Source organism: Euprymna scolopes, chromosome 2 (assembly GCF_053919585.1).
Source record: "Euprymna scolopes isolate OS-2025 chromosome 2, ASM5391958v1, whole genome shotgun sequence".
Lineage (NCBI taxonomy): Eukaryota > Metazoa > Mollusca > Cephalopoda > Sepiida > Sepiolidae > Euprymna > Euprymna scolopes.
In genome coordinates, this window is record NC_136483.1 from 203,840,845 (window position 1) to 203,858,248 (window position 17,404).

A 17,404-nucleotide genomic window follows, 5' to 3' on the forward strand; every position below is an offset into this window, starting at 1 on the left:
AGAGGAGAGAGAATTGGAGAGAACTTTATCATTTACGACCTTTGATGTGTTGCCATAGATGGTCGTGTCATCAGCATAGATGTCAACGAATGATTTAAGTATGTGTTTTTGGAGATCATTGATGTAGATCAGGAAGAGAGTTGGGCCCAGGATGGACCACTGAGGGACTCCAGCATTAATACTGTGGGCCTCTGATTTTTGCCCATCAACCACTACTCTTATGAACCTATCGGAGAGAAATGATTTAATGATTGAGTAAACATTTCCAGTGATACCGTAGCTGGAAATCTTGTGAAGTAGGCCCTTATGCCATACATTATCGAAGGCCTTTGATATGTCGAGAGCAATTGCCCTGGAAAAGAAGCCTTTGTAAAGAGATTCACTAATCCTATGAGATATAACCGTTAGCACATCTGCTGTAGATCTTGCAGAGCGGAAACCATATTGCATGTCACTAAGAAGGTTGTTTCTGTTGAGGTGGTTGACTATTTCTTTATTTAATATGGATTCCAACAACTTACTCATGACACACAGGAGAGTTATTGGTCTGTACTGAGAGGGAGATGATTTTTCACCTTCTTAAATACAGGGCAAACTGATGAGGTTTTCCAGGGTGTTGGAAAGCACTTCTCCTTAAGGCAACGTTTAAACAGTTTTGTAAGTATGGGGGCAAGTTCTGGTTGGAGCTTTTTCAGCACTATAACTGGAATACCGTAAGGGCCAGTTGCTTTACTGGAATCAAGGTTCCTTCAGGCGATATAGAAATCATCATCATCATCATCATCATCATCATCATCATCATCATCATCATCATCATCGCCCAAAGAACCACCCTGTCCAAGGAAGTGGAACCCCGAAACAGAGCAGCCATACAATAAGAATTTTAAGCTCAAATTTAAAAAAAAAAAGATATTAATTTTTAAACCTAAATCAATCATGAATTGCAATAGTTTGATTTGCTTTGTAGGTATTGATTTCATCGATTTAATTAGCTACTCACAAGATGGACCACACAACATTTACCAACTGAAAGTCGTACTACGGACCTGACCAAACTTGAACAGGGAACATCGAGTGGTCAGTCTATGTTGTTATCCATTTAATCCCCCTAACGGTCAATCCTTTCTGAAATGTGAATAAATCCTTACAATTACTAGTGTGACACATGTCACGGCGTTGTACGGAAAATGTGAAGAATTCGGTATATTTTGTAATATTAAACCCTTTTATGAAATGTCTAAATTTAAATCCCATAAATATATTCAAATACTTACGTATAACAAAACCAAACTCCTATCCTTACATCATCAACGCTCTGATACCCATCTGGAATCAATTGTGATGGATGGCTCTCGTCTGGGTGAGGCCCCGTGTTTTGACAAGCTTCTGGGTTTGACCTTTACTCCTGATCTGAAATGGAACACGTACATCGTCTGTTGCCATGGTCGCTGGAAAGATGGTGGGATCCTTCTACCGCTCCAGAAGATATCTCACTACTGATGCAATTCTCTATCTATATAAAAGCCAAGTACGTTCAAGGATGGAATACTGTTGCCATATCTGGGCAGGAGCTGCTAAAAACAGCCTATCCTGCCTTGACAGAGTACAAAATAGACGTCGTGGCTTAGTCGGGGATGCCCTTTTCTCTACCCTGCAACCTCTCTCCCACAGAAGAGACGTTGCGAGTCTATCCTTATTTTATCGTTATTTCCATGGCAGGTGCTCATCTGAACTCCAATCTCTGCCCCCCCCCCTCGCCAATCCTTCACGAAAAAGACCCGTCTAGCTGAATCCACTGTGAAAAATTTCCCCCACTCTATATCTGTACCTAAATCAAAACGCGGATTCCATGAACAAAGCTTCTTTCTTAGAACTGCACGCCTGTGGAACTCTGTTCCGTCTGCCTGCTTCCCACCGGACTAAAACTTGGATGTGTTCAAGTCCAATGTTAACAAATTCCTAATGAACCGCCCCCTTAAGTAAACACTTCATCAAATCTCCACACTAACGTAATGTACTTGCAATAACCCTTATCCCTGAGTGGCTTCCGGGACAAACAATAAGAGGTGATCACTGGGTAAAAAAACAAAAAAAAAACAACAAAAAAACAAACAAAAAAAAACAGCTGTATTCCAAAATTCTTAATGATCGGTTAATTATTTTAGGAGTGAATCCTTTACATACAAATATAGAAACATATTCACAAATTTAAATTTATATTTTTTAAACTATGTCGTTTGTTCATTGTTTTGTATTTTTGTGCTTTTTTTTTAGAATAATTAATTTTTTTGCATACGATTTGGAACATTAAGGTCAATTATTACGTTATTGTAACGTTACGTGGCGTTACACTTTACTTTAGTAATTCATAAAAATATAATTGAAAAGAAAGAAATAACAATCCGAGCCGGCATTTTTCCTTTTTTAGCAAAAAGGTTTTATTACCGTTACTTATGCAATACGTTATACAATACATTATACAATACATTATACAATACATTACTATATGTTATACAATACATTATGCAATACGCTTTACAATACGTAAAACAATACGTTATACAATACGTTAAACAATACGTTAAACAATACGTTATACAATACGTTATACAATACGTTTTACAATACGTTATACAATACGTTATACAATACATTATACAATACGTTACAATACGTTTTACTATACATTATACAATACGTTATACAATACGTTATAATACGTTTTACAATACATTATACAATACATTATACAGTACGTTTTACAATACGTTATACAATACATTATACAATACGTTATAATACGTTTTACAATGCCTTATACAATACATTATACAGTACGTTTTACAATACATTATACAATACCTTTTACAATACATTATACAATACATTATAATACGTTTTACAATGCCTTATACAATATATTATACAACACATTACAATACGTTATAAAATACATTATACAATACGTTATACAATACATTACAATAAGTTATACAATACGTTTTACAATACGTTATACAATACATTATACAATACGTTATTATACGTTTTACAATACATTATACAATACATTATACAATACGTTATACAATACATAATACAATACGTTATAATACGTTTTACAATACATTATACAATACATTATACAATACGTTTTACAATACATTATACAATACGTTATAATACGTTTTACAATGCATTATACAATACATCATGCAGTACGTTTTACAATACATTATACAATACATTATACAGTACGTTTTACAATACATTATACAATACATTATAATACGTTTTACAATGCCTTATACAATACATTATACAACACATTACAATACGTTATACAATACATTATACAATACGTTATACAATACATTACAATAGGTTATACAATACATTATACAATACGTTATACAATACATTTTACAATACAAATTCATTCTTGGAATGTCAAAAGGCTCTCCTCATAATTGATTAGAAAAAACATTAAGCACTAACCTGGAAGAAATTGATGACATGCACGTATCCGTTATCTAGTCCTGGTCCAAGAGCGTAGCACTCGTTAAGAGGCCTCTCTTCGACATTGACGATGGCCTTATGCAGTGAATAGAAGAGCATCTCCGTTCCAGGCAACAGAGATTCACTTGTCGAAGCACAATTACCGATATGAGGATGACGGCATTGAATCACGGGATCGATGCAAGAATCAGAATAGCAAGCATCACCTCGGCAACCAAAGCAACAGATTCCCGGCGCTTCCTTCAAATTCACGTTTGGTAAGCATCGTTTTCGATGACTGTCAATTGAGTCGTGGCGGTAATAGTCCATGTGATCCGAAGCTGCTGAAAGCATTTTCCTATTGGCGCTGAAATTTGGGTCAGTTCCATTCGAATTGGATGAGTAGTCGGTGTGTTGGTTGAACCAGGGAGCAAATTCTTCGTCTTCTTCGTATTTTATATCATTGATTAACAGACTACCGGCAGGGGAAAGATTTTCTGGATTGTCACTGCGGTAACCATGAACCTCGTTGATGACCGCCTCGCTTGTTGACGGCAGTTCTTCCATCTCCATCAGTGAAGAGAAATCCGTAGCATCCGATCGATCCAAGTATTGAGCGTAGAGATTCTTGTCTGAGGAGAGCGATGATACAGCCGAGGTGGTTGTTTGGGCAGGTGGTCCGTCATCATTGTCAGCTATGAGCAGTTCGTTGAGACCGCTAGCGTACGACCGGTATTGACGCAAAGAGGACCGAAAACCCAAGGGCTCTTGCCTCTTTTTAGGCCTCTGAATACATCGATCACCTGGCCTTCCGTAACGGAACAACGGTTCTCCAGAAAAATGATTAGGATTTTTTGATTTGTATTTATCGTTTTTTGATACGTACCTATCGGAAGTCAACTGGGCAGGACAACTATTAAAATGCATCGGTGGTGTACTAGTGCCGCCTTCCGTAAATAGGCTATTTACACTACTGTAATGAGGTCTACTCTGGGTGAGGGGTTCATTATAATAGAATTGACGATGACGTCGGAGGTGGTGTGTAGAAGGTTCGCCTGACAGAGGAACAAAACCGATTTGTTCATCAAAATAGCGACGCCTTCTCTCGTCGTAATCGACACTGTCATCGTTGTCATTTTCTTTGCAACTTTTATTTGTACTACAATTCGATTTTTTAAAATTATCTGATAGTGTGCTCCGATTTGAATCTCGCCCGCCATAACTAGCGGTGAGAAACTGTGAATCTTCGTCGGTTTTCCCCGTTTCATGGTACCCTCCACTGGACCAGAAATCCATATCAGAAGTATCCTCGTTGGAATCGTTAACAGTTTTGCGTGCTTTCGGTTCTTCGAAAGGTTTTATTATGGCCTGAAGCAAACCGCCAGTTCCAAATTGACGGACCTGAGGTAGAAAGCCCCGTTTGTTAACTTCACGTTCTGTCCAGTTGCCGGAAGAAGTCGTGGACGATCGATGCATCCTGTCATAACTATAACCGTCATTCGTTGGTGACGATCGTGGATCGTAGGAACATTCGGTGTAGCGGGGAGATTTTAAGTGGTGACGCGGAAGATAACGGACATTGTTTTCCAGACTGTTAGGCTTTGCTTGATATTGCATTCGTACAGTACATGGCGAGCTTTCACTGCGGCCTTCTGGAAGGTTTTGGATTGGTCGAATGTTCATATATTTTTGTTCTTTGTCTAATTGGCGGATTCGTTGTTTTTGAAAGAAGTGGTTAGTGTATTCTTCTAACTGTTCAGAATGATTTTGATGTTTATAACTACGATTGGAAACATAAGACACTTCGGCGTTTAAGGGTGGCAGGTGATTGTTTATGGCACGGGGGACTGAACTGGGGGGATCTTGACCGCCGAGTGTGGCAGGGCGCTGCGGAGAAGACGACCGAGAATCAATAGCAATACCACTGTCAATGGTTTCCATGGTTGACTGCCTGGCGGGTAGTTCAATGTAATCATTCAACCAACCACGAACAAACCGTTGATTTTCAAGGTTATCTTCTTGTTGATGCCTTGCGCAACTTTTGCTGCCCAACTCTTTTTCTTTTGCGTCTAATATAATCGCAGGAATATTTGATTGACTGATTGCTGTGTTGTGCATCACTTGGCCCGATCTAGTATCTTTGCCCGAGGTGCCGCCTTTGTCACGATCTTCAGGCAAAGAGTAATTGTGAAGAACCAAGAGTTTACTCTTTTTCAGAATGACGCTGTTTCGTTTTTTAGCAGACGCCTCTACTTTGCTGCCCTCGTTGGTCACCGACTTCTCCCGACGAGGGGACTTAACCATAATCTGAATTTCAGATTTGTACGTTTCAGTCCCGTCAGATCTGGTGGTCTCCGTTGGACTAGGTGCTACTATACCATCGCGGGAATACATTGGATAGTTAGGAATGTTAAACGATATTGGATTATTAAATACGTCAATTGTCGGCGACATTGAAGATGTTGGAGACGTTTCGTTTGGTCGCCGGTTGGCTCCGATCGATCGAGACCCAACGGAATTATGGCACTCTCGACAAACTTGTAATCTTAGAATATCCTTGTTAGATACCGGGATCCAATTGGATTCGTTCTTTTGGCAAGAACATTTGCGAGTTCTATTCCGTATCGAACCGCATGATATTGGTACATTTCTCCAAAATGGAAACGAAGCATCCGTAAAATGTCCCCGTTCATCATAGTAAGAATCATTATAATTCGTATCTGTTTTCCACGAATTTGGAGGGAAGTCATAAGCGCTAGGAGACTGAGGCAGCTTCGAAGTAGAACATTGCGGATGTTGATGGTCAGCAGAATATGAACAGTTTTCGTATGTCATGCTGTCCATTCGGTTGTATTCCTCGAATCCGATGTCGTACATACGGTTCTCTGCATACAGACTGTTTTCCTCAGCATCTGAGTGGACATGAGGCTCATATGAAAATTCCGGTCTTTTTTCGTTTTCCTTCGTCTTTATATACCAAGGTGTAACTCGATCGCTTGGAGCAAGTTTGCTATGTCGATTTGAAGAGAAGTCCATTTTCCCAGTTTTGGTTCTGTATATATTCCGTGGAAGCGAGACAGAAGAGGAGTCACTGTCGTCGGATCGGTAGTGAGTGGTGATTTGTGAATGTTGCGGGGAAGACTGCATGTCATCTGACTTCTCTTCTGTCTGGCATTCTTGGTTTTTTCGTCTCTGGATTTCGCTTTCTTCATTTTGTTGTATTCTAATTAGTTCATCGTAAGACATGTGATTGTTGTGAAATCGCCTGTTGGTTTGAGGAGGCCTCTGTGCCATGCTGTCATGTTCGCAGCGGAGAGACGTGCTTCTCTTTAGGTTGAAGGAAGTGAAACATTCTTTAGTTTTGATCAACGAGTCTCTGTGGCGTCTAGCCAAAGGGTACGATAAAAACACTTCCTCGGACAAAGAATCGTGAGAAACATCCGAAGTGTGCGGCGACGTTAACTTCGGCGACGTCCGCTTTACACTACTGAAGGCACTTCGTTTGGATTTCAGTCCATTCTTTAGGATAGATTTCGGCAAACGCCTCCTCTGAAACTTAAAAGGCGCACTTGCGAGCCGCGAAAGTCTTTTTTTAGACTTTGAGTAAACCTCTTCTTCACTTTCTCTTTCTTCCTCTTCTTCCTCCTCTTCATCTTCTTCCTCTTCTTCTCCATCCTCTTCTTCATCTTCTTCCTCTCCTTCTTCCTCCTCCGCCTCCTCCTCATCATCATCTGTTTCTCTCCATCTTCCTCCACCTCCTCCTCCTCCTCCTCCTCTCGTTTCTTGATGTTCATAATCATTTTCTTTACCGTCTTCCTCTTTTTTCCCATCTTTATTTTTTTCTGTTTCTCCTTCTCTTTTTCTTTCCTCTTCTTTCGATGGTTCATTTGGCGGAGTTTCTTCCCCCATCACATTACCTACGCAACGAACAGTGTATTTGCCTCTTTGTCCCTTAACGAAGAAATATTCACGACTATCACTTTTACTAACGCCTAGTTGGGATTTGCTTTCGACTTGATGAGATCTTTGACCATCCAAACTCTCCATCGCGGATCTTTGATAACTTTTATTCACGGCATCAAAGTAAACACTACTGCTATTGTCGTCTTCCGATATAGGAGGACATGGTGATGAACCTGGAGTTAGATATTCAAAATTTGATTCCGAATTAGCGTCGACTAATGATGAAAACTTAGATTTACAATTATCGTAATTACGTTTGTTTATTGACTGGTCTCCCCTTTTTGCCAGACTGTGTAAATCCTGCGATTTGATTGGACGAAAGTTTATCGCAATATCCTCGTCACCCAATTCACATTCCTCTTGCTCTCTTTTATAAGTTTTAAAGCCATGGCTATGTGCGCGAGGACGCTTTCGGGCGCCATCTTGAAAACCCTTCAAGGCTAGAGATACCGCAGGCAAGATATCTAATGTTTCTTCACATATTTTATCGGTTAGTCGGTCTTTATTTTGTCTCTCGTTCGCAGTTTCCGATTCCCCTCGTCCATCTTTAAGCACACGAGGAATTAAAGTTCGGCGTAAAATCCGTTTTTTCTTCACTGTGATTTTTTTATCGTTTTCTATCACAGTCCAAGATGGTTCCAAAGAGAGACTTCTCTTGAATGTCGACCGAGAATCTTGATACGTTAATGTCGGATGGGTTATCAGTACACGAAATGGACTACCATTAACGTCTTGTTCGTGAACTCTGACTCGAACGTAATGGAACCCTGAGTTTCTGGGTACATAACTGACCAACGCGTTCCCGCCAGGGATTATTTTGTAATCAAATGGAAGCATTTCAAAAGCTGAACACGACTTGATGTTTACATCATTGTCCTTATTGTCGCCTGCAAGGAAAGAAATATGTCGTTTTGTCACATTGGGACCGTAATGTAGTCCTTCTTCAAGATCGGTCATCGCGGCTGCCTGTTCAGATATAGCTCCTGATGGTCGAGTGGTCGGAGCTAGGATGTTAATCTTCAAGTATGGTGGACATTTCTTTGGCAAAGAAATGGTAAATTCGGATTTCCGGCCGACTGTGCCATGGGAGATACCTTTGCCGTCAACGACACAAGACTGGCGCGAAGTAGTGTCAAACATTTCAAACGAATGATTGTCCTTTATGGTCATTTGGTATTGAAGATATTCGGACGCAAGCTTGACCATGTGGACCAATCGGTAGATATTCTCAGCGCCATTGAACTCGTCTGCAATCGCAATCTCTTCAGCAGAAATCAAAGACTAAAAATAAAAATAAATAACATATAAATATGCAAAATATCTAAATATGCAAAATATATAAATATGCAAAATATCAAACACAATACGTTTATGTAAATTATATATGTTGTAGTGTAACCATTCAGTGTAAAAAGACGTTTGCTTTTGACAATAAATAGGATTCTTTGATGAACATGAAATAATCCAAATTGAGATGTAAATATTTTTAGACGCGATTTCAAAAGATTTCAAAAGATTCCGAAAGATTTTCGAGATTCCAGAAAATTTCAAATGATTCCGACAGATTTCAAAAATTATCCAAAATTCTAGAAAATATATTAAACTTTAATTTTTAGAATTAAAGCAACATCTTTAGATTAAATAACAGACAAAACAACAAAAAAAGACAAGTGTAATCTATTTTAGGCGTCTCCGAAAATTGAATCAATAATTAGAGTCATCGATACAAATCCCTTCTCATGGCATAATACTTTTGCCCTTTTTAAATCGTATACCTGAACTACTGAATTATGTCTTTATGGATATATAACTTTACACAGATTCCAAAAAATTCAAGAATATCCTTAAAGATTCCAAAAGATTCTACAAGTTATTTGTTGATATAAATCGTTTTTTGCAATGTAAAACTCAAAGTAAAAATGTCATACAATGCTAATAATTGTTTATATCATTAAACTTTGTATTATTAACATTATTCAATCAACTCTTCTTTTCTTGGATGGTATTCTCACAGCGTTCCGGTCGATGTAACATCTAACATTCTTCAAGTGCTTTCTGTCAAACTCGGAAATCTTTATATGTAATTCGGGTATCTGTATGAAACGGAAACATTTATTTAATCTACGTTGTGCAAATAACATCCAAGATGAGAACAGTAGTCCAAATAATCCAAATTATCAATCCTGATCGGAAAAATTTCGAAACATAAAAAATATAAAATAATGTTAACAATTAGATCATTTTCTTTCCATTCGTCTAAAGTATCATTTTTTTGCAATACGCAGTCGGGTAAGTTTGAAAGTTGGAAATAAAGCAATCGAACAAAAATGTTTAAATGTCATGAGACAGAGTGAAGGGCATTTAGTTATCTCCCACTGCCAGAACTTAGACATCAGGGTCGGAAAGTGAGATTGAGAAATCAGACCCACCGAGGAGGGTCGCTCTGACCTACAAAAAGTGTCTGGTCAGCCTCGTCGGCATTCTATGGTGAGAGCGCCCCAAGAGATTAGCAATAAACTAACCTCTTCTCAAAGAGAGAAGACAAAGCCTGGAAGGGTAGACCTCCTAGAACTGCACAGAATTAAACTCCCGTCGCAAAATCAACAGGGACCAGATCATTGCAGGAATGGTCTAATCTGTGTTGATTTTGGAGGCCCAGGATAAAAATCCCTAGCCGACCTTACTAGGAATTACTCCAAGATATGTTCTAATCCCAACTCGTATGAACAGAGGTTGAGTGAAAGTGAAATGACCTAAGATTGTCATCAATGATTAAAACAGTAGTAGTTTTTTTTTTTGATATTATAACCGTAAATAAAGTAGTACAGAAAGAATAAGATTTTGGATAGATTGAATGACGACACTCGTTCAATCTATCCAAATGAACTCGTTCAATAGTTCATTATGAAAAAGGAAAGGAAATGATGAACGCCGAAATATGTTGTTTATAAATCAAAGTGCGTCATTTTATAGAGAGAAACCGAAAGTTGTCAGCGGCGATGTTGAATTTCATTTTAAAATTCCGATTAACTTTTGTATGCATATAAAGTCACAAAAACTTTAACTCCCGATAATATGAGGAGATGTCGACTTAAAGTAAGACAGTTTTCAATAATTAAAGTTGTGGTGGCTTTTCCATCAGCTGAAAATATCCCCAGGAAATGAATCACGCACCAGTAAGCATGATTAAAGGACAAAAGATGGTGGTGTTATGCAGTATAAGTACTTATACAATTGTAAATTATGACCAAGATCGCTAGAAAAATGGTTGGATCACTCTACCGCTCCAGCAGGTATCTCACTGCCGATGCAATCTTCTATCTGTATAAAAGCCAGGTATGCCCTAAACTGGAGTACAGTTGCCACATCTGAGCAGGAGCTTCTTGGCGCATACTATCCAGCCCTGGTCGAATTCAAGACTGTCTTCGAAATCTAGTAGGTGATGCCATTTTCTTTTCCTTGCAACCTTTTTCCCACAGAAGAGACGCTGCAAGCCTGTTTATATTCTATTGTTATTTTTATGGCAAGTGCTCGACTGAACTCCAATCTATAGTCTCCATTGCCAAACTTTCACAAAAACTACAACCATTATAAACGATTTTCTACACACAGATTCCATGAACAAAGCTCCTTTCCCAGAACTGCCCGCCTGTGAAACACTGTTCCGTTGTCCTGCTTTCCGGTGGAATACAACATGGTAGCCTTCAAATCCAATGTAAACAAATTCTTGTTGAGCCGTCCCCATAAATACTCAAATTCTACTCAATTTACTCCATTACCGATTACTTAAATACAAATTTACATTCATTAACCCTTATTCTCGAATGGCTTTCAGGCCTTGATAAGTGGTGACTCCCAAGTAAAGATGATGGCTTCAACGTTATTTTTTTTTAATACTTACGTTTGGAATATTAAAGTAGTCGTTGGCCAGTCGGAGTGCCAGTCGACAGTTGTTGACGCGGCAATGGTTCTGTAAGAAAGAGTAATGTGGACAAATTCCAGGACAAATTGTCTCCAAAAGGGCGCAAAGCGCAATACCATCATTCCAACAAGTGTGGAAATTGGTAATTTTGAATTGAGGAATGACATCTGCCAACCATTTCAGCAGATTCTGTTTAAGTTTATGATCTGAAAAAATAAATAAATAAATAAAATAAATAAATAAAAGTAAAAATAAAATAAAAATAAAAAATAAATAAAAAAATAAATAAATAAAAGTAAAAATAAAATAAAAATAAAAAATAAATAAAAATAAAGTAAAATAAAACTAAAAAAATAGATAAATAAAAATAAAATAAATAAAATAAAAATAAAATAAATAAATAAATAAATAATAAAAAAAATAATACTAAATCTCATTTTTAAACATTATTGACAACTCAAATCAGACGAAAGTTTATTTTGAAGGTTTCCTTTCTTCTTTATGGCAGGAATTTAAAAAAAATAGTCAAATCTCTACAAATACTGATAAAATGCAAGCGTCATGAATTGCCCGTTTCATTCAACAATATTTGCATCTTCATATCAATAAAATTATATGACAGTTTCTCGTATGTTCGTGTATCTGCGTTTCTTGCCTCTACGTGATATCATCATCATCATCATCATCATCATCATCATTTATATATAAATAGCATAGCGTGTGTGTTATTTATTTTGTGTGTCACGCTTACATCCGAATGACTGTTGTTTAATTGTTATGGACTTCCATTTCCTGTAATAAATAATTTTAACAAGAATTCTTCATAAGTTTCGGTTTCGGTTTTTATTATAGCTGAAGTAACTCAAGTTTATATATATATATATATATATATATATATATATATATATATATATAGTTTAGTTTCGGTTTCGATTCAAGCTGATGCACCCAATTCGTATGGATATATTTTTTCATTTTTGAAACCGCAACTTTATAATATATAACATTAACTCTATAATAATATATATGAAGTCTGCCAAAATTAAAATATCAAATTTAAGCGTACTTTACGATCGAGCTACGCTGGGCATCCTTGCTAGCTTATATCCATACTTTTGCAGTTTTAACAAAAGAGCTACAATAATATCAGAGCGTCTCCATTAACGCTGAACATCTACAGAATGCTAAAATCAATTTATAATTCATATGAATGAGACCCTTGTGGAATTTCCACAGGTCCCGTTAATCTCTACTATGATATAAAAGTCACTTTGTGTGTGTGTGTGTGTGCGTGTGTGTGTGCGTGTGTGTGTGTACGTGTGTGTGTACGTGTATGTGTGTGTACGTGTGTGTGTGTACGTGTATGTGTGTGTACGTGTGTGTGTGTACGTGTGTGTGTGCGTGTGTGTGTGTGTGTACGTGTGTGTGTACGTGTGTGTGTACGTTTGTGTGTGTACGTGTGTGCGTGTGCGTGTGTGCGTGTGTACGTGTGTGTGTGTACGTGTGTGTGTGTACGTGTGTGTGTACGTGTGTGTATACGTGTGTGTGTGTACGTGTTTGTGTGTGTACGTGTTTGTGTGTGTACGTGTGTGTGTGTACGTGTGTGTGTACGTGTGTGTGTGTGCGTGTGTGTGCGTGTGTGTGCGTGTACGTGTGTGCGTGTGTGTGTACGTGTGTGTGTACGTGTGTGTGCGTGTGTGTGCGTGTACGTGTGTGCGTGTATGTATACGTGTGTGTCTGTGCGTGTGTGTGTGTGTGTGTGTTCTTTCCTTATAAGTTCCCGAACGACCGAACCTATCTTTTGCAGATTTCACACAAAGCTAATTTATATGCCTGGCAGTGTTCTCCACCAGAATTATTGACATCTGGAGATATAGCTTAGTGTTAGAGCATTCGACTACGGATCTAATGATCCCCTGTTCAAGCCCGAATGTACCTCACTATATTATTTTAATTTTTTTTTATTAATGAGTTCAATTTATGATAAAAGAAGAAATACCGTTAAAAATCGCCGCAAATCACTTTTTTTCTTGTGCATATTTTAAAACTTAAGATTAATCAGAAGTGACTTCCAGAGCATTCATCGTCAAGCTCAAATATCAGCTGACGTGATATTGTAAACAAACACAGACGGAATTTGATGAACTATATTATCATTCTTATCCTTTTATTTTTTATTATTTATTTATTTATTTTTTTGCGAATTAGTACACCGGACATATTATTCCTCGTAATATATAATAATCAATAGAGGATTGATTCTATTGGCAATCTGCATAAATTAAAATATCATATTAAGGCAATTTTATGACCGGGTCATGTCGGGCGGCTTTTACAATATATTGAATGCCATTTAATATTCAATAGAGTTAACATAGTTATAATAGAATAATAATTACTAGCAGAATCCGTAGAAATTCCACGGTAGTTGAAAACATCATCACACAAGCAAACAATAGAATCAGTGCAATATTAATTCCGATCAGACCGTGAATGAAAAAAATAAATCTTTCTATAGACAAAACTGGAGAACTGCTTGGGATATATTATTACAAGAAATAGAACTATAGTAAGGCATCACTTTTTTCTAGAGATTATAATTTAATCAAAGAAACTTGTAAATCAGTTAGTAATAACTATGTCACAATCTGATAATTTAGCATGTAAGTAATATTATTTGATAGAAACATGTTACACGTCAACTTTTACAATTTCTTCATAGTGGTAAGAAAATGGAATGGACCAGTAATTGGTGGAATTTGATTAATGAAAAAATAAAAGTGTAGTAGGATGTTGACAGATAATATGGCTACTCTTATATATATATATATATATATATGTGTGTGTGTGTGTGTGTGTGTGTGTGTGTGTGTGTGTTTCCTTACATAACTACAAGAAACCTTCTCTACCACCAATAGCAATGGCCAAGAACACATTGCCTGAAAGTACTTCTTTTAAACTCCTCGGCCTAACGTTTACAGGGAATATGAACTGGAATAGATACATTGAGAGCATTGCCAAGGCTGCTGCAAGGAAGGTTGGCTCCCTCTACCGTGCTAGAAAACTAATTACGCCTGACAGTATCCTATACCTCTATAAGGCAACCATTCGCTCATGTATGGAGTACTGTTGTCACATCTGGGCTGGTGCATCTGCTTCTTGTCTCTCGCTCCTGGACAGGGTTCAAAAGAGAGTCGCCAACCTGATAGGTCCTGAACTGTCATCTAGGCTTCAGCCTCTGTCCCATCGACGAGATGTTGCATCCCTCTGCCTGTTCTACAAATACTTTAATGGTGAATGCTCTGACGAACTGCAAACACTTGTACCTCCCCGACGTAACTACCCCGACAAACCCGACAAGCTACTAAGTCTCATCCCTTTACAGTAGAGATCCCTAGGTGCAAGAAAGCCTTTTCCTCCAATAATTTCTTCCCCAGAACTACGGGTCTTTGGAACTCCCTTCCGGGACTCTGCTTTCCCAACTGCAATGATATGCAGAAGTTCAAGTGTAATGTTAACAAACATCTTTCTACTCATCTCCCTTCATAATGACCCCGCTAATTAAGTCCCTAATAGTAGCCCCCTGCTTCAAAGTGGCACTGTGCCTTGTTTGGGGTGAAAATTGAATAATATATATATATATATATATATATATATATATATATATATATATATATATATATATATCATAAGATAAATATTCTTAATTCATTTAGATGAAATAAAATGATTTTTAGATCATAAATTGCTTAAGCCATTTTCGGGATTGGCTCTTTAGAACTCCGCCTCTCTTAAAAATATATATATGAAATACAGTGATGTTTAGAAAGTAAACTACTTCAGCAATTATCGAAATTACACCATACACTCTTCAAAATATACATGAAATAAATGATTTTAAGGTCGTAAAGTGCTTCAGCCATTTCCTTGACCAACTCCTTATACACCTTCTGTTCTCTCTACCAGTTTTCATAATAATATGAGGAAAAATAAGGTACGTGTACAGTATTCTACCTATATGAGAAAACAATGAAAAGTCTGCTATCCGATGATTTGATGTGATTTTCGGTTTAAAAAACGTCTATGGGCGTCACAGGTAAGATTTTTTTGTTTTTCATATGAGTACTATATCGTACAAATACCTTATTTCTTGAGTCGATTTCTGTCCAAGTATCTTATTTCTTATTAAAAATGAAATTCTTCGATTATTTTCTGTAATTTTCTGTTGTGCTAACTTTTCAGTACGTTACGGCTAAGAGTTTGCTTGTTTTAATATGAGTGTTATACTGCAGAAGCACCTTGGTTATTATTGAAAGGTTATACTACTCGATGATCTGACGTGATTTTCATTTTAATAATTTTATGTACGTCAGTGGTAAAATTTTTTCGTTATGTTTAAGAGTTTTTTTTTTCATATATGTACGGATATCACATGTTAACCATTACAAAGAAAAAGAAAACAATCCTTTGAAAGCCTGGCATTGTGATAACAAAAACAAACACTATTTACTTCCGCCCAAACAAAACGAAGGAGATAATGCATGGGAGATTACATTGTAACAACAAAACAGATACTACTCCTGCCTCAAAATCCTAGATACCTCCAGAGCACTTTTAAAACCAACATAATCATGCTTCGCTCCCGACCACAACCAACATCGTGACGTCATTTCTAGAAACAGACTCTGCAGTTTTTCCAAATAGACTGTTTTATTAAAAATTATTATGTAACATGCGGTGGCAGCGGTGCGGTGGCAGCGGTGCGGTGGCGGCGGTGGATGTGGCGCCTGGGGTGATGGTGGCGACGGTCGTTGTGACGGTAGTTGTGGTGATCGTTGTGGTAGAGATTGAGGCGGCACTGGTGGTGGTGGATGATTGATGGTGACGGTGGTGCTAGTGGCGATGGTGGTGACGATGATGGTGTGTTAGAATTTGTACTAATTTCAACATGACATATAAGTAGGTGATAATGTTTTCACCTGAAATGCGTGAATTTGAAAGGCATTTTATAATTAATCAGAAGGGACATTTCTAGGGCATTTTGTAATCAATCAAATGATACATTTCCAAGACATTTTATAATTAATCAGAAGGAACATGTCCAGGGCATTTTGTAAATAATCTTTTTCTCTGTTGTTCTTGGCCTTCACGTAAAGATCAAAGTGTAGTATCTGTCTTCAGATGCGACACCACACTTTTTTGGTCTCGGTTAATGGAGGAGAAATCCTTCATTACTGATACAATTTTTATTTTTGTTACTAACTAGAGTGCCTATTTTGGGGAGGTGGTTTCCCCCAAAATTTATAACCAACCTCATGTCTAACTACGTCCTCGTGGGAGGCAAGTAAACAAACAAAAAGATAACCAGAAGGGATATTTTCCAAGGCATCTTATAATTAATCAGAAGGGGCATTTTCAGGGCATTTTATAATTAATCAGAAGGGACATTTTCAGGGCATTTTATAATTAATCAGAGGGGACATTTCCAGGGCATCTTATAATTAATCAGAAGGGACATTTCCAGGGCATTTTGTAATTAAATCAGAAATGACTTTTCCTAGTTACTTTTTTAATATTAAAACTTTGTTACATTAAATATAGTACCTATTTACAATGCCTCCCCACGGGACAGATTTAGACATCAGGGTCGTTTTTTTAACGTGGAGAAAAGGAACAAAAAAATATTGTCTCAGTCGTGAAGGATTTCATCCCCACAAAACAAAAATTGAAATGTAGCATTTGAAGAACAGATACTACACTTTGATCTTGGCCAAAAGGCCAAGGAGAACAAAGCATTTTTATTAGCTTTGCCTTAAAAGCGACCTTAAGTTTTGTTTTGTTTTATTATTTTATATATATATATATATATATATATATATATATATATATATATATATTTATTGGAGATGGTAATTAATAAAAACTGAAGAAAGTGCTCAATACTGTTGTAGAGAAAATATGCGTTTTATTTTTTATTACCGTATCTTTCTGTTAAGTTACATTATTGTTTCGGCCACTCGA

The 17,404-nt window shown here is 37.2% G+C and overlaps 1 protein-coding gene and 1 pseudogene across 1 annotated transcript in view; both read right to left on the reverse strand.

The window, feature by feature from the left end:
• Positions 1-3,447: 3,447 nt before the first annotated feature.
• Positions 3,448-17,404, reverse strand: part of LOC145241340 (uncharacterized) — a 33,642-nt gene continuing 19,685 nt past the window's right edge. The window contains exons 3-4 of the mRNA XM_080104189.1: positions 11,363-11,589; positions 3,448-8,742 (exon numbers count right to left, since the gene is read on the reverse strand). Of these exons, the coding sequence (XP_079960315.1) occupies positions 3,487-8,742; positions 11,363-11,589 (5,483 nt within the window). The 3' untranslated portion in view covers positions 3,448-3,486. The remainder of the gene's footprint in view (positions 8,743-11,362; positions 11,590-17,404) is intronic.
• LOC145243449 (U2 spliceosomal RNA) lies at positions 17,082-17,173 on the reverse strand (annotated as a pseudogene).